Below are 18,181 nucleotides of genomic sequence, written 5' to 3' on the forward strand. Positions count from 1 at the left end.
GTCTCTGAGTATTTTGTGGAGGTCTGGCCAGAATGTTGTACAAGATGTGCACCATTACAGAGAACCAAGTCGGGATCGTCTTGTGCAGCTGGTACCCAAAACAGGTCTTGTAGTAGCGCTATCAGTATCATGACGTCATATCAACCAGGTAGAGTTGTTGTTGTGGGGCCCCATCTTCTTCCTGGAAACTTCAAATGTCACTTCAGGAAAAACTCATTGTTCATTGTGAAAAACTTAAACATTAATCATATAGACATATATAGACACACACACACACATATATATATATATATATATTCAATGAAAGGCATGATAGATATATTCAATGAAAAGTATGATAGATATGAAGAAAAGCAAAGATGTTTTCTAAACTCATATTTATTTCTGTCCCATATCATGGCTCCTGACATGAGACAGAAAGTCCAGAAACTCTGGGTTTTTCTCTTACTAACAGGCTTGGAATTGGAGAGGGACTGAGCCAGAGTCCAACTTCAAAACCATCTCTACATATTTATAAAGAAATGTTTAATAAGACATATATATATATATTAATACTTACAAAATGTGTCCATCCATCAGTAATTAAATATTCAGGGTCCCTTAATTTCTTTGAAGATGAGTATTTTCCTATGGCGATAAGAAAAGAACCCTGCCTCCAACCTATCTGTATTTCTTACCATCAGTATGCTCGCCATCCTTATGAAAGAATTGTTATTTATCTTTTCCAAATGGCTTCTCTTCTTCAAACCGAACCTTTATTAATTTTGACGGTATCCACAATTTTTCCTCACCTGTGGAGATAAGAGCAAAACCCCTTCCCCAATGTAGCACATCTCCTGGCTTCTATTGTGAGGTCAGCACATCCTTGAAATAAACTGGTTGATTTAGTTCAGTAGACTTTTCCATTATCCAATGTCTTTCTGCAGTCGTTGTTCCCTTCTCATTAGCATTGAGAAAATTCAAGGTTAACAAAGCATTATGTAACCTATTTCTGGGGGTGTTTTCCACCCTTTTCTGTTTGTTCAACACATCCTTTATAGTTTGATTTGATCTTTCTATGACTGCTTGACCTGTAGGATTGTATGGTATACCTGGAACATGCTTGATATTGTAATAATCAAAAAACTGTTTCATTTTCCTAGAGACATAAGCAGGACCATTATCCATCTTTATTTGTGTAGGTATACCCATGATAGCCATGACTTCTAATAAATGGGTGATTACTGAATCAGCTTTTTCTGAATTTAAAGCAGTTGCCCACTGAAAGCCTGAATAAGTGTCAATGGTGTGATGAACATATTTTAATTTTCCAAATTCTGCAAAGTGGAACACATCCATCTGCCAGATTTCATTCCTTTGGGTGCCCTTTGGATTAGCCCCTGCAGGCAGTGGCATTTGGTTATAGAAAAAGCAAGTAGGGCATTTCTTTACAATCTCCTTAGCTTGTTGCATTGTAATTGAAAACTCTTTCTTCAAACCTTTGCTATTAACATGATGTTTTTTATGAAATTCAGAAGCACTACCAATCAATAATTGATCAATTTCTGCATTACCTTGTGCTAGAGGACCTGGCAGACCCGTATGGGATCGGATGTGTATTATGTACATAGGGCAAAGCCTGTTCCTGATCAAATCTTGAATCTGGAGGAACAATGAGGTTAGTTCTGTATCATCAGGTATAAATTCAGCACTTTCAATATGTAAAATAACTCTTTTTGCTTATTGTGAATCAGTGACTATATTAATAGGTTCTTTAAAATCCCTTAGCACCATAAGAATGGCATATAATTTCGCCATTATAAGAATTATAAGGACTTTGTTCCACCTTACCCAAGTCTTCTGATTTGTAACCTGCCTTCCCTGATTTATTGGCATCAGTGTAGAATGTACGGGCTCCAGTTATTGGAGCATCACAGACAATTCTAGGAAGAATCTAAGAAGTTCTCTTTATGAAGTTAAGCCTCTTGCTTTTTGGATAGTTGTTATTAATGTCTTCCAAAAAATTAGCACAAGCTCTTTGCAATGGTTCATTATCTTCCCATAATTTCTTTAGTTCATCAGCAGTGAAAGGCACTATAATTTCTGCTGGGTCTATGTCTGCTAGTTGACGAAGTCTCGGCTTGCCCTTTATAATTAACTCAGAGACTTTTTCCACATAAGTTTTCAGTTTCTTACTTGGTTTATGTGGTAAAAAGATCCATTCCAAAATAATATCATCTCTCTGCATTAAAATTCCTGTAGGAGAAATTTTTGATGGTAGTATGACGAGGATACAATCGAGCTCTGGATTCATCCTGTCCACATGTGCCTGCTGTAATTTTTCTTCAATCATTGTCAGTTCCTTTTCTGCTTCAGCTGTTAATTCTCTGGGACTGTTTAAATCTTTATCAATATCCAAGGTTTTGTTCAAATGAATTATTAGATCAGGTGTTATTCCAATAGATGGTCATAGACTGGAAATGTCTCCTAACAATCTTTGAAAGTCATTAAGAGCCCGTAGGCGATCTTTTCTAATTTGTGCTTTTTGTGTCTTAATTTTTTGCAAACCTATTTTATAACCTAAATAATTAACAGAATCTCCCTTCTGAATTTTTTCAGGAGCGATTTGCAATCCCCATTTAGGTAAAAGTATCTTTATTTCTTCAAACAGTCTGTTCAAGGTATCCATGTTTGAATCGGATAACAAAATGTCGTCCATGTAATGGTATACTATAGATTTGGGAAATTTCTTGCGTATTATTTGCAATCGTTGTTTCACAAAATATTGGCACAGGGAGGGGCTATTTAACATACCCTGGGGGAGGACAGCCCACTGGTACCTCCTCGAAGGTTGAGAATTGTTATAAGTAGGCACTGTGAAGGCAAATTTTTCTCTATCTTCTTTTTGCAAAGGTATAGTGAAAAAACAATCCTTTAAATCAATAACTATGAGAGGCCATCCTTTTGGTAATAAAGAGGGCAAAGGAATTCCAGATTGCAGAGGGCCCATAGGTTGAATAACCTTGTTGATAGCCCTGAGATCTGTCACCATTCTCCATTTACCTGATTTTTTCTTAACCACAAATAGAGGAGAATTCCAAGGGCTGGTAGATTCTTCTATATGTCCAGCATCTAATTTTTCTTATACCAGCTGTTCTAAAGCGTGTAACTTTTCCTCAGCTAAAGGCCATTGCTTTGTCCATATTGGTTTCTCAGTCAACCATTTTAGAGACAAGGCTGTTGGTATCTCTGAAGGGACATCAATTGCTTGTTCTTGTACAGTCCGAATGGCCGGTTTTCTCCGTTGGTAATATCTTTAAATATTATTCTCAGAAATATAGGATCTAGAAGTGTTGGGGACCAAGAATCCCCCCAACCAAATATACTGGTCAATCTTCCTCATTCTCTCTGCAAGGACAGCTTGCTGCCTGCTGCTGAAAGCACATTCAGTTGTGACACAGTTCTTGGAACGGCTTAACCACAAGATGGTTCAGAAAAATATAAAACAATTACTTCCCCCTTGGCCTAGGGCACAATAGTTTCCATTCCCCTCTAACCTTACCCCTCCCTGCCAGAACCATTCTATAAGAATAAACCCCTGCCTTCAATAAACGGAACCTAGACGCATGTCAGACTAACTCTGTCATTCTTTATACGCGCTTGGTTCTCTTTCTCTTTCCCCCCATTCCTACCCAGGTGATCTCGACTCGAGGCCCACGAATTACGTGGCCTGCTGGACAGGTCAATTGGCGCCCAACGTGGGGCTGCATGAGGATCGGTGGTCACAGGACAACCCCAATTGAAGGAAAATGCGTTCCGGAACGTGCTTTGGTAGAGATGCCCTGCATCGCTCGTGCATCGTCTTTAGGTAAGTTCGGCTGTCTTATTAGGATGGGTAAGTCGGCTTCTAAAGAGGCCCTCTTTATAAGGGAGATAAGGAGTACTTTACGGGAAAGAGGAATAAGAGTTAAGAAAAAGGACCTCCTACAATTTTTCTGTTATACCGAGGAGAAATGTCCTTGGCTAGTCTTAAATTGCCCGGACTTTCACCCCCTAACATGGCATAAAGTAGGCAAAAGTATTAATGAACTTCTGAGAAAAGGTGAGGAGGTCCCTTAAGCATTTTTTAGTTTTTATGGTATAATTAGAGACATTCTTAAAGATTCTGAAAAGGAGGGGAAAGTCTCACATCTCCTGGAACTTTTTGAGGATTTCCTTAATGAGGACTAGAAATCAAATGAGACTGCCCAGTCCGACTTAATGACTCCCCCCAAAACCACACTTCAAAAGCCGGACCCCAAGCAGGTTGCATCTATAGATAAGTCCACTTCTCCAACACCCTCCCTCTTAGATGAAAAGATCCCTAAGAACCTTAAAAATCTCCATTTGTCTTTGACTGAGAAAACGCCCACAGAGGCTGCATCTTGGCCTTCTCTCTATTCTGTAATCCATAATAATGACAATGATGATTGGCTAGACCCCACTGAGGAGATAGACTTAGAAGAAGAGGCTGCTGCTTATGAGAGGGGAAAGTATGATTCGCCTCTTATAGCTCCCATAACAGCCCATGAAAGAAAAAGCAGTCCTCAAAGACTTGTATGGTCTCAGCCACCCCCTTATACATCAGTCCAGGATTATCAGGCTCAGCCATCAGCCCCTTCCTTCCCTATGACTTTGCCTTCCCACACCATGGAGACTCCTGGCCTGTATTGCCTTCCTTGTCTTTCCATTGTAGAACTTTAGAACTTTGGAGAACTGTTTTGACTTTGTCCGATGCCCTGAGGTTGTGTGGCTGTAGCCCTTAAGGGCCAATTCCACGGCCAATGGGTTTTAGACAGGACAGTGGCCAAGTGTGTATAGAGAATGACGGAGTCGGTCTGGGATGCGTCTGGGTTCTCTTTCTCTTTCCCCCCGTTCCTGCCCGGGTGGTCTCGGCTCGGGGCGCACGGATTGCGTGGCCTGTTGGACGGGTCAAGTGGCGCCCAACGTGGGGTCCCTTGGCCCGTCCGGCAGGCCGCGTGGTTCGTGGGCCTCAGGTCGGGGTTGCCTGGGTGGGGGTGGGAGGGGGAGGGCCTGGGCGCATCTCAGACTGACTCCCAAAAATTTCAAGTTAGAAAAGATTCCTTAAAAACATTACATGATTTTCAAAGGTTATTGGGTGATATTCAATGGTTACGGCCCTATTTACAGCTCACAAAAGGTGATATTCGTCCCCTTGAAGACACTCTTGCTGGGGATGCAGATCCCTTGTCCCCTCGGATACTTACCCCGGAAGCCCTTTTAGCCTTTAAAAGGGTGGAAGATGCTATTTTAAAACAACATATAGGATATTTCTGCCCTGAACAACCCCTACAGTTAATTTTCTTCCCTACAGAATTTTCCCCAACTGGCTTACTCTGGCAAGGCTCAGTTCTACTCCTCTGGGTCCATCTTCCTGTTGCCAAGCGAAAAGTGCTTCCTCTTTATCCCCTTTTGGTCTGTCAATTGATTATGCTGGGTTTAAGGACTGCAACCAAATATTTTGGCAAGGAACCTGATAAAGTTATACAACCTTATGATAAAACTAATCTAGAATGGCTGGCCCTTCATCATCCTGAATGGGCTGTTCTTGTTTGCTCATATAGAGGAAATTTTGATACTCAATTGCCTAGTGATAAATTGATTCAATTCTTTTCCCATACTCCCTTCATTTTTCTTCAAAATACAAAATTAGAGCCTATTCCAAATGCATTAACAATCTTCATTGATGGATCAAAAAATGGACGGGCTGCATATGTTCTTGATGGCATAACAACTGCCATCGACACCCCCTTTTGTTCTGCACAACTAGTAGAACTATATGCAGTGCTAACCGTGTTACAAAAATTCGAACACCATCCTGTTAATATTTATTCTGACAGTCATTATGTGGTTGGAGCGTTACAATAGTTGGAAATGGTCCCCACTATTCAACCACAAACACCCACTTTTGATATGTTTCATAAGATACAAAAATTTATTAGACAGAGAGACCACCCTTTTACATTGGACACATCCGCGTGCATACAGGTCTCCCAGGCCCCTTGGCCTTAGGGAATGAGTTGGCGGATGCAGCCACCAAAATGCCCCAAGCATTTTTCTCAGAAATCAGAGGAATAGCAGCCGCAAAAGAGGCCCATCGACTCCATCATCTCAATGCTCAAACACTGCGTCATAAATTCCTTATTACAAGAGAACAAGCTAGGGAAATTGTCAAATCATGCAAAAATTGTTTGCCCTATTTACCAGACCCACATTTTGGGGTAAATCCACGAGGCCTTACGCCTGGACAACTCTGGCAAATGGATGTGACACATCTGCCTACCTTTGGGAAACTCAAATATATCCATGTTACCGTGGATACCTTCAGTGGGTTCATTGTTGCCTCTGCACATACCGGAGAGGCCACCAAGGATGTTATTAGCCACATGATGCAAGCTCTGGCTACCTTAGGTCAACCGACGTCTGTTAAAACAGATAATGGCCCTGGATATACTAGTTCAAAATTTAAACAGTTCTGCACAGCATTGGGAATCAAGCATGTCACCGGAATACCTTACAATCCTCAAGGACAAGGTATTGTTGAGAGAACCCACCAAACTTTAAAGAACACCATTAGCAAATTAAAAGCACAAGAGACATTGGTCCCCCACAAAGGTAACCAAAAATTGGTGCTTGCACAAGCCCTCTTTGTTCTAAATTTCCTGATGCTCGATGAACAAGGAAAATCGGCAGCAGACAGACACTGGCATCCCAAAACTCATCAGGGATATGCCAAGGTTCTATGGAAGGACCCCATAACTGGGCTATGGAATGGACCCGACCCAGTTCTAATCTGGGGTAAAGGTTCCACTGCCATATATGATACAAAGGAAAAAGGAGCAAGATGGCTCCCAGTCAGGCTGGTTAAACCCTTCTCTGACACCAAATAGGCCCAGGGATGTACCTCCTGAGGAAATATTTTTCTGTTTATATTGCAGAAATGCCACTCTTGAAAATGCAAGATATATTCGCAAAAAATATTGAGCCACTTTATGGAACCCTTGCCGTAACCTTGATGTTCCTGATTGTTCTTTTCTGCTGTTTTTGCCTTCGCTGTCACATGTCAGGCCAGGAATGCACTTGGTAAGATCACACATGGTAAGGATGTTATGCTTAAGAGGAGTCTGGTCCCTCTGGGCTGGGATAATTTTGGCCGGCTTTAAGCCCATTGACCCGGAAGGCATTATAAAGAGTCTGTATGGACCCCCTTGTGATTGCAAAGGAGGAGATGTTCTGTCCCCACCATCAACAAGTTTTAAAACTGTGGATTGTGGGACTAAGATGGCATACTTAGGGATCTCCACAACTGTTATAGGCTCCACCCAACAATGGACATGTGCTGCCAAACCTAAGCCTCTTTCCCATGATTCTCCATGTCCTAAAGACTGCAAATACACAGATCAGATGCATGCATGATGTTATTCTTCTTACTCAGAATGCATTAACAACGGCCAATCTTATTTTACTGCCCTGGTCACTCGTCACTGGAAAGGAAATGCTGGAGGTGACTGGTCAGTTCAGCCACAAATCCTAGGTTCCACTAACAAACTCTCACAGGCCTCATGCACAGTCCCCGTTGGCAAACTTGCATGCTGGAATAAAAACGCTCCAATCCATGTCTCCGATGGAGGAGGACCCACGGATACAGTCTGTGAAGTTCAGATCCAAGAGGAGGTACAAAAATGGATTGACTCCCAGATTCCTCAGATTCATTATCACCCCTTACTACTTCCAAAACCTAGGGGTGTCGAAATTGATCCTCAAACGTTTGAGGTCCTTGAGGCCACTCATTACACCCTAAATATTACCAATCCTACATTGGCTCAGGACTGCTGGCTGTGCCTTGCCTATGGATCCTCCTGGCCTTTAGCATTACCGTCATCTTTTAATGGCACTTTTAAATCCTCCCTTGAGAACTGTATTCTTATGCCCCCTTTTAGGGTTCAACCTGTCGCATTTAATATGACATTATGCGTTTATAAGCATTATCAAAATAATAGCTTTGATATAGATGTAGGGCTTATTACCTTTACTGCCTGCAGTTTTTAATGCATCCTCTATGCTATGCCCCCCCCACACGGGGCATGTGTTTGTATGCGGTGGAAACATGGCTGTTCTCCCTATGAACTGGACAGGGCTTTGTGTACTGGCAACTCTACTCCCTGATGTTGAATTACTACCAGGGAATGAACCAGTACCCATTCCCACTTTTGATTATTTTAGTCCCAGACATAAAACAGCTGTTCAATTCATTTTCCTACTTGTGGGGCTAGGTGTTGCTGGCGCCCTGGGGACTGGAACTGCAGGATTGGCCACTAGCCTTTCTTCCTATACTAAGCTCTCCCAACAATTGGCAGATGACATTACTAAGGTCTATACCTCGGTACAGGATCTTCAAGATCAGATAGACTCCCTCGCGGAGGTCGTGCTTCAAAACCAGAGAGGTTTGGATTTGCTCACAGCAGATAAGGGCGGGCTATGTTTTTATGCCAATAAGTCCGGCGTTGTACGGAAACGAATAAAACATCATCAGGAGGAATTAGAACAACGCAGACGCGAGCTGCACGACCGGCCAATATGGACTGCTTGGGGAGGAATCCTCCCATACCTTCTTCCCTTTTTTGGTCCGCTTTTGGGACTCCTTTTGCTTATTTCTTTGGGACGTGGGCTTTTAACCGTTTAACGCATTTTATTAAGTCTCAAATACATTCTGCATTAAAACCTGTTTAGGTTCATTATCATCGCTTAGCTGCCAATGAAGAAGCTGCCAATGAAGAAGCTGCCAATGAAGAAGTTGCTGTGATCGAGCTACAGAAGATTTCCCTTCCTTCCCCTCAACCCTTATTCCTTTCCCACTCCCCACTTAGATTTCATACCCCAAGCCCAGGCCCAGGATGGAAATTCTGGACAAAATTGTAAAATTTAGCCTTGCTAGATCTGTCCCCATGGTGCTTTAACCCAAAAAAATCCCATGAGGAAGAAGACTGGAAAGTCAGTGACGGAAGAATTGTTTAAGCCTAGGCCCACCTAAGACAGGGCAATCCTAATGGGGAGAATGTCCCAAAGACGGGTAAAGGTCTAGCATCAGTCTTCTAACAGGCTCAGTCTCTCTCATGATTTTGACCTTGACACCAGCCATAGAGTTGCAGAACACCCACCGTCGAGGCCTTGCACGCTGAGGGCTAGTTCCCATTGCACCAGCTTAGGCTCAGCACTGAGGCCTTGCATGTTGAGGGCTAGTTCCCATTGCACCAGCTTAGGCTTGGATCAATTTTGTGTCTGCTCCGGCTACAGAGTCTTTGGTCTCTCGAATATCAGAGTAGCACCCAGATCCTAAATCCCAATTGGCTAATTTATATATAGAGGGGGGGGGAGATGTTGGGGACCAACAAGCCCCCCGACCAAATATAGTGGTCAATCTTCCTCATTCTCTCTGCAAGGACAGCTTGCTGCCTGCTGCTGAAAGCACATTCAGTTGTGACACAGTTCTTGGAACGGCTTAACCACAAGATGGTTCAGAAAAATATAAAACAATTACTTCCCCCTTGGCCTAGGGCACAATAGTTTCCATTCCCCTCTAACCTTACCCCTCCCTGCCAGAACCATTCTATAAGAATAAACCCCTGCCTGCAATAAATGGAACTTAGACGCATGTCAGACTGACTCTGTCATTCTTTATACGCGCTTGGTTCTCTTTCTCTTTCCCCCCATTCCTACCCAAGTGATCTCGACTCGAGGCTCACAAATTACGTGGCCCTCTGGATGGGTCATAGAAGTAGCAGGAATGTTAATTTCGGTATTCCATTGTTGTAATAGGTCACGACCCCATAAATTCATTGCTATATTGGCTACATTTGGCCTTAATTTTCCTATTTGTCCCTCTGGCCCTATACATTCAACCCATCTCGTGCTCTGCCTTACTCGAGATAGGGTTCCAATTCCCAGGAGCTGAACATTTACATTCTGAAGAGGCCAATATGGATGCCAAGATTCTGGGGTAATGATACTTACATCAGCACCTGTGTCCAGCAGGCCAATAATAAAAATGCCATTTACACACACTCTCAGTTTAGGTCTTTGATCATTTATAGAAGTTTGCCAAAACACACATAACTTATCTTTCTGATCATTATTGCTTGTAACAGTAGGCATGGGGCTTCCTAATTGTCCTGACGAGGCACGTTCTCTCCAGAAACTGGAAATGACTGAACCATGTTTGCCATGGGGGCCTGTGAGGCCCCCCTCTCACATTTCCCATCTATATCAGGTTGCCTTGTCTATCTCTTGTAGACCTGCATTCATTCATCCAATGTCTGCCTTTTCCACATCTTCTACATAAACCTGAAGGCTGAGTCCTTCTATTTCTGTTATTTCTAGGAGATACATTATTATTATTATTATTTCTGAAAGATGCATTATTATTATTATTATTTCTGAAAATCTGTTGTCTACAATTCCTTTTCATATGACCCATTTTGCCACAATTAAAACATTTGTTATTCTGGTGTCTCCTTTTACCATTGGAAATTGCTTCTTCTACCCATGCTTCAGTGCCATGATCAAATGTATCAACACTGAGTGTATGTAAGACCCATTTTTCCAAGGGCGCTGATCTGAGCTTTAAAGGCCCCAAAATCCTTTTGCATTCCACATTTGCATTTTCATAAGCCAAAGACTCAATCATTATACGTCTTGCTTCTGGGTCAGATATCCCTATTTGTACAGCCTTAGTTAATCTTTGTAAAAAGTCACTAAAGGGTTCTCTCTGACCCTGTTTAACTCTGACAAATGATTCCATTCTCTGTCCTGGGTCTTGTACCCTGTCCCAAGCCCTTAAGGGTGCTGTAGTACACATGGAGAGTGTGTTTTCATCCAAATTAGCTTGTTCCTAAGGGTCGGAAAAGAGCCCTTCACCTAGAATTTTATCTAGGGAAATGTCAATTCCCTTTGCTTTTTCCTGCTGTTCTAAAAGTCTAGCCTCTTGCTTGAATAAGCATTTTCATTTCAATTGCGGTCCACTCTCAAGTACCGCAGAGCTCAGCTGGAGCCAGTCCAAGGGGGTTGCTCTGCTTGTCGTGGCCCAAGATCTTAGCATCTTTTTAACAAAAGAGGCTTGCATCCCAAAAGTCATGACAGCCTGTTTAATTTCCTTGAGGTCATTCATACGGACAGGCTCCCATGTATCCTCCTTGATGACCCTAGGGTTTCTGGAACCAATCACCTTCTCTGTTGTTATTACTGGAAAGGCAGGTAGAGCTGTAAGTAGAGCTTTGTGGAAATTGCCCCGGAGAGATTTACCCACAGATGTAGTTAAAATTTGCCTTTCTACCCTTTGCTCTTCTTCATCAAAATTTAGAAATTCCTCAATCTTTTCAATTCTATTCACCATTGCCTTCTGCAATGTCTGAATCTCCTGTCCAGAATTATGTTCCAAAGCCTTCATTGAGGATTCTAAAGTATGAAGTTTGTCCGTTAGAGATAACATCTCATCTTTGGACATAATTTTTATGGCATAAACCGTGCCTTCTTGTATTGACAATCTTTCCGCCAATCTGTCATAAGCTTTCGACAAAATCCGATTGTCACATTTAGCAGTTTTGATTCTCTCAGTCAATGTTTCATTTCCTACAGAAAGGGACTGAAGCTTATGATCCAAATCAGCTGTTCCCTCTTCCATAGTAATGAATTTCTCCTTAATATCAGCCACTAATGTTTTGGTTCCTACAGAAAGGGACTGAAGCTTATGATCCAAATCAGCTGTTCCCTCTTCCATAGTAATGAATTTCTCCTTAACATCAGCCTGGAGAACTTCAAACTGATTCTTGAGAAGATTGTTGTCATTCTCAATTATTTATAAGCCTTCAATCTCTGCCTTAAGAATCCTGGATGCATCTCGTAAAGACTTTATCATATTTCTATTATCAAACTACTTAGTGCCAATGAAAACTACGAATCCCAGAAGGATCCATAGATGTGGGGTGATAGACATGTCTTGTAAAATCTCCCACATGGTGCAATTAAAAAAACTGTTAAATTCTTGAATAGTAACATGTTCAGACATTTTATTTATAAAAGAAATTTTTTTTACCTGCAATGATCGGTTCCTGCCAGTGGTGGTCTCTGTGTTTTTGGAGCCTGTCCAGAACTAGCTCTTGTAGACCAGGCTGGCCTCAAACTCACAGAGATCCACCTGTCTCTGCCTCCCGAGTGCTGGGATTAAAGGTGTGCATTACCACTGCCTGGCCGGCCTCGAACTCACAGAGATCCACCTGCCTCTGCTTCCCAAGTGCTGGGATTAAAGGCATGTGCCACCACCGCCTGGCCGCCCTTGAACCCACAAAGATCCGCCTGCCTCTGCCTCCCAAGTGCAGGCAGAATGGGCCTGTGTGGCCGAGTGTGTCTCGGACTCGGCACTGGGGCCTGAGTCACGAACTAAAAAACAGCATCCGGGGTCATGCTGTGTTAGCTAGCAGGCTACGAGCTCGAGTCGGGGGCAAAATAGCCCGATGTTGGATGCCAAAGTGTAACAGCGTAATGAATGCAGACCGACTGTATACATTTTGTATACAGCTTTAATGGAGAAATAGACTTACAGAACCATCGTTCCTGCGGAGACCAGGGAAGCAGAAGCAGCAGCTGGGAGCACGCTCGCCAAATTTATAGGCAAACATTAGCCCGAGGCGAACATGCCCCCTTGCGGGACTTATCCCTACAAAGGTTAAGCTCAAAGGGCCCACAGTTAGGGTCTAAAGCTTGCTTAGTTGCTCTTGTGTTTTTTTTTCTTATTTGAAATGTTTGTATTAGAACGAAAATGGGGGGGGGGTGAATTGGTGTCAAAAACAGAGGCTGCTCTCCCCAGGCTCTCAGCTCTGGGAGGGCACACTCAAGCAGGAGCTGCTAGCTCTACCCGGGCCTGAATCACTGAGGGTGGCAACACAGCCAAACAGGCATGGGAGTCTAAACCTGGCCAGCAGTGTAACTCCAACCAAGCCCCCACCCTATACTCTGTAGCTGGGGTTGACCAAAAGCAGCCAGATGAAGCAACCAGGAGTCTGCCCACCATAGGCACCAGGCAGTCAGGCTCTATAAGGATTTCCTTGTGATGAGGACCCATGGCCCAGCTCTGCATGACATGGCATGAGACAGGAAGACTCACACACAGGCCTGGAGATACCCACCCTGGGCTCTGAAGAGAAGGCAAGGGCCCACCTTGCACCTTGCAACACCAGCCAGAGGTTGTTATTAGAATGAGCAGATGTGTGGTATGATGCCTTAAGAGAGAGGGGGGGCAGGCTCAGGTCCTGTGGACAGAGACCAGAGAGGAAGGGAATGCTGGGCTGAGGTGGTGAGGGCTCACACCTTCACCCTTGGCAACCATGGGAGAGCAAGCTCTGCACTTTGGGCAGTACAGCGGAGATTGCCATGATGATGAGAGCACAGTGAGCCAATCCGGAGGATGAGAGTAGGAGACCTAGTCCCGCCCCTAATTTGCCACATGGCAGCATGGGCTGGGAAGAGATGCCCCCACCCACCCATTAATGCCTGGGGGCAGGTGAGAAACCAAGTCCTGTGGTCATAAGAGCAAGACAGCTGTCCCTGACCCCCACCAGCTGCAGCACTCAGGAGAGCAGGCCCAGGACCTCTCCAGGGCAGCACAATAGAGGCCTACCCTGTTAGTGCAGGTGTGGGTGAGCCAGCTCCGAAGATGTGACCAAGGGACAGCTGTCCTCATTTTTCATCCGTTTTGTGGCAGTATGGGCAAGGGGAAGATGCCCCCACACACACTGCCCATCAATTCCAGAGGCAGGTGAGAGAGCAGGCCCTGCACCTTCCCCAGGCAACACAATAGAGCCAATCCTGTTGGTAGAGGTTGCTGTGGAATAATAACAATCATTTTGTACACTGTAAAGGTTTGTCACTTGAATTGGTTGAATAAAAGATTGACAGGCCGGTAGCCAGACAGGAAGTATAGGTGGGGACAAACTAAGGATGATGGGAAGGAGAAGGGTGGATTCAGAGGTGCCGCCACCAGCAGAAGATGAGGAAACAGGATGTGTAAGGACTGAGGTAACAAGCCATGAGCCACATACAAGAGGGTGGATAAGAAAAATGGGCTAATTTAAAGTGTAAGAGTCAGTTAGTAATAAGTCTGAGCTATCAGCTGAGTTTTTATAACTAATATTAAGACTCCATGTAGGTTATTTGGGAAATGATGTAGAAATAGGATAAAAAAAAAGTAGGTTCAATAATTTACAGGTGAGCTTTATTTGTTTAAAGTATAAACAAAATATCACCACATTGGTGGGTAAAAAATTAAAATGCCTGCCAACAGAGGTATGGGTGAGAGAGTCCCAAAGTTGTGAACAAGGGAGAGCTGTCCCCATTACTCATCTGTTATGAGATGGCATGGGCAGGAGAGGGTTGCCCTTCCCCACCACAACAATGCCTGGGGCAGGTGGAAGAGCCTTCCCTGACCCCCAACAGATGCAAGCAACACTTTGGAGAGCAGGTCCTGTACCTAATCAGGGGACCACAATAGAACCAACCCTGTTAGCAGAGGTGTGGATGAGCCAGCTTCAACGTTGTGAGCATGGCAGAGATGTCCCCACTTCTCATCTGTCTTGAGGTGGCATGGGCAGGGGAATGATGTCTTTTGCCTCTGCCCATCAACACCAGAGGCAGGTGGGAGAGATGACCCTATGGTCATAAGAGCGGGAGAACCGTCTCCGATCCCCACCAGCCGCAACACTCAAAGAGCAGGCCGTGGACCTTGCCAGGAGAGCACAATAGGTGTAGGTGAGCCAGCCCTGAAATTGTGACCATGGAGAGCTGTCCCCACTTTCCACTTGGCAGATCAACCCTCCAGATGCTCAGGCCCAGACCTAGGGTTATGACTTGGTCTGCCCCAACAGCCACCACATCTTTGATTTACCAGAGCATGTGAAGGAACCTGACCCACAGACCCAAAGCTGCAGGATCTCCACAATACAGGGTGCCAGTGGGATGTCCAGGAGGAGTCCTAGTGGGGGCCTAGCATCCAATGTGTAGTGGAGATCAGGGACCTTGAACCAGCAATGACTCTTTACAACAAACACTTGCAAGTAGAGATGTATGGACAAAGGGGTATACAGCCTGACTTGTTGGGTCACGCTGCAGCTTCCATGATACGATTTTTAATTCCTTCCCTTTTTGTTATTTTTCTTATTTTATTTTCTTCATTTCTTTCTCTTGAATTTTGTTTTATTGGGGTACAGGAGTGGAGTGCAGATGCGAAGGGATGGGAAATGAATGGGATCGAGATACACGATTGAAAGACACATAGAATAAGTAAATTTTGTTAAAAAGGAATAGAGGTGTTGTCTTAGTTAGGATTCTCTAGAGTAACAGAACTTATAGAATGAATTTCTCTCTCTCTCTTTTGCCTAGAGAAGTAGACTCAAATGCCAGTGAAGGAATGGACTCGCTAGTGAGGCAAGAGCAAACATGCAAAGAGAGAGGCTTCCTTCTTCCATGTTCTTGTAGAGGCCTCTAACAGAGAATGTGGCCCAGATTACAGGTGGATTTTCCCACAGAGGTTAAGAGCATTGCCTGCTCTTCCAAAGGTCCTGAGTTCAATTCCCAGCAACCACATGGTGGCTCACAACCATCTGTAATGAGATCTGGTGCCCTCTTCTGGCCTTCAGGCATACACAGACAGAATATTGTATACATAATAAATAAATAAAATATTTTTTTAAAAAAAGATCTGGATTAGAAGTGTATCTTCCCACTCCAAATTTAGCAGAAACCCCTCACAGGCGTGCCCTCCATTTTTTTTTGGTTTTACTTAATTCCAGGTGTAGTTAAGTTGACAACTAAGAATAGCCATCACAGGGGCTGATGAGGTATTTCAGTGTAGAGTCCAAAGGCCTGTGTTTAGTCCCCTGGACTCACATTGCATACAGCTGATTTTACAGCTTGTCCACCAACCTTCACATGAATGCCTACACATGTGTGCATACATGCACACACACCACAAATAAATACATGTAAACAAAACAAGAATATTGTCTCACCAGTCGAGAGTCTTCAGTCAGATTCTCACCTCAAAGAGAGTAAAAGAAACTTTATTCTGAGCTAACTATGAGTGACCATGTCTCACAAAAGCACACTGGGTTCCCTCAAATGACACATTCCAAAGTGCAGTCAACAATATGAACTTTTTATAGAAAAGCAGAAGAAACTATTCAATCAGTCGGGTGGACAGTGGTGGAACACACCTTTAATCCCAGCACTCAGGAGGCAGAGGCAGGTGGATCTCTGAGTCCAAGGCCAGCCTGGTTCACAGATCAAGTTCCAGGGCAGCCAGGGATACACAGAGAAATGTCTCAGGAAAAAAACATAAACCGAGGCATTTACCAACTACGTGGCGGAGACAGCAGTAGAAACAGTCGCCTTAGTGGAGAAGACTGTGCTGTTACAGATTCAGTCTAATGATTTGACTTTCCCATTGGAAGCAAGTGGTCTACTAATAACACACCCCAAAGGCTTTGTGGGAGTCAAAAGCATGTTAGTTTACCACAGAGATGGGCAGCATGAGGCTATGAGGGGGACTCTAGAGAGCTCCAAATGCCTTGGGCTGTGGATGTACAACATTCCAGTTCTCCACAGGCATCAACCTTTTAGAATCCTCCTCACTTTCATTGACCTTTTCTGGGAACTTCTATTCCCACTGGAGTGGAGAGCTCCTATCCTTTCCCATGTTCCCTGGTGTGTGCGCACATGTGCATTTGGCATATCATGAGGGTGCAGAGCACATGTATGTATGGTTATGTACATGTAAGGTTATGTAGGAGGCCGAGGACAACTTTGTGGAGTAGCTCCTCCTACCTATGTGTGGGTTCCAGATACTGAACTCCGGTATTTAGGCTTGCACAGCGAGGTCAGCCCTCTTTCTGATCCCATTTAGGGTCTTCTGAGTACCATGGGTGCCTTCAAAGTTAGACTTTACTTTCTGCAGGTGTCGGCTTCCATCCTGGCTGAGTAGTGAGACTTTAATGATTTTGAAGTTCCCTTACTGCTGTAGCATAACTTTTTCCTCTGCACATAATATGAACATCCCATCACCCTAGTGGAACAGAGGTGACCCTGGCCAGCTGGTCATTGTAACTAGTTATGTGGTTAGTGCGCTTCATCTCTGGAGTGTGTTTCTGGCGAGGCTTATTCAGTTTTCCTTCCTAACTTTAAATATTGAAACCATAAAAAACATTCCCCTCAGGGCAGTCATTCTTGATCATCTCCTTATATGCACTATTCTGTACGAGGCTTTATCTTTTGGGCTACCAATCAACTCCCAAATTGTGACATGGAGGCTTAATATTAGTTATGAATGCTCAGCCTCGCTTAGGCTCATTTCTGGCTAGCTCTTTTAACTTAAATTAACCTGTTTCTCTTTATCTACCTTTTGCCTTTTTTTTTAACTCTTCTTCCTTTCTTCCTTCTGTATATGTTATTTTCACTGCTTCTGATATCTGACTGGCTGGCGGCGGCCTACCTACCTGGCACCTGGAGTCTCTCTCTCTTTCTTCCTCGTTCTCTCTTCTCTTCCATTCCCTTCCCTTCCCTTTTCTTCCCCTCCCTTCCCTTCCCTTTTCTTCCCTTCCCTTCCCTTCTCTTGTTCCTCTCCCAAGCCTACATTTCTCCTCCTATGTATTCTCTCTACTCTCCAGCCCAGCCTATCCCTCTACCATCTAGCTATTGGCCATTCAGCTTTTTATTTTATTAGGCCAGTTGGGTGCCTTAGGCAGGCAAGGTGAAACAAATGCAATACACCTTTACGTAATTAAATGCAAACCTTCCATCCTCACACAAATGCAGCGTAAGCAGCCTTTACACATTTACAGTAATTGCAGTATAAACAGTGTAACACATCTTTGCCCAGTTAAAATAATATTCCACAGCACAGTACACCATAATTACTTCAATTTTTAAAAATCCATAAACAAAGCTTGCATTCACCAAACTATTTATTTTAAATAATTTCCCCAATAAAAAGTTACCAAGCTGATTTTTTTCTTTTAAAGACAGGGTCTGTAGCCCAGGCTGGCCCTCCTGCCTCAGAGTCCTGTACTGTGCCAGCACACCAGAGCTTCCTGCTTGCCAG

At 43.8% G+C, this 18,181-nt stretch overlaps 1 protein-coding gene across 3 annotated transcripts in view; it reads left to right on the top strand.

Annotated features, from left to right (window-relative positions):
- The window catches only part of LOC142832198 (ankyrin repeat and SOCS box protein 3-like), a 152,223-nt gene extending 142,540 nt beyond the window's left edge, over positions 1-9,683 (top strand). For 2 of the 3 annotated variants that reach the window (XM_075942467.1, XM_075942468.1), the window contains 3 exons: positions 3,676-3,847; positions 6,978-7,122; positions 8,770-9,683. In XM_075942467.1, coding sequence (XP_075798582.1) covers positions 3,676-3,782 — 107 coding nt within the window. In that variant the 3' untranslated portion in view covers positions 3,783-3,847; positions 6,978-7,122; positions 8,770-9,683. The other variant, XM_075942470.1, reaches the window with a different exon arrangement.
- The last annotated feature ends 8,498 nt before the right edge of the window (positions 9,684-18,181 follow it).

Source organism: Microtus pennsylvanicus, chromosome 12, assembly GCF_037038515.1.
Source record: "Microtus pennsylvanicus isolate mMicPen1 chromosome 12, mMicPen1.hap1, whole genome shotgun sequence".
In the NCBI taxonomy this organism is placed as follows: domain Eukaryota; kingdom Metazoa; phylum Chordata; class Mammalia; order Rodentia; family Cricetidae; genus Microtus; species Microtus pennsylvanicus.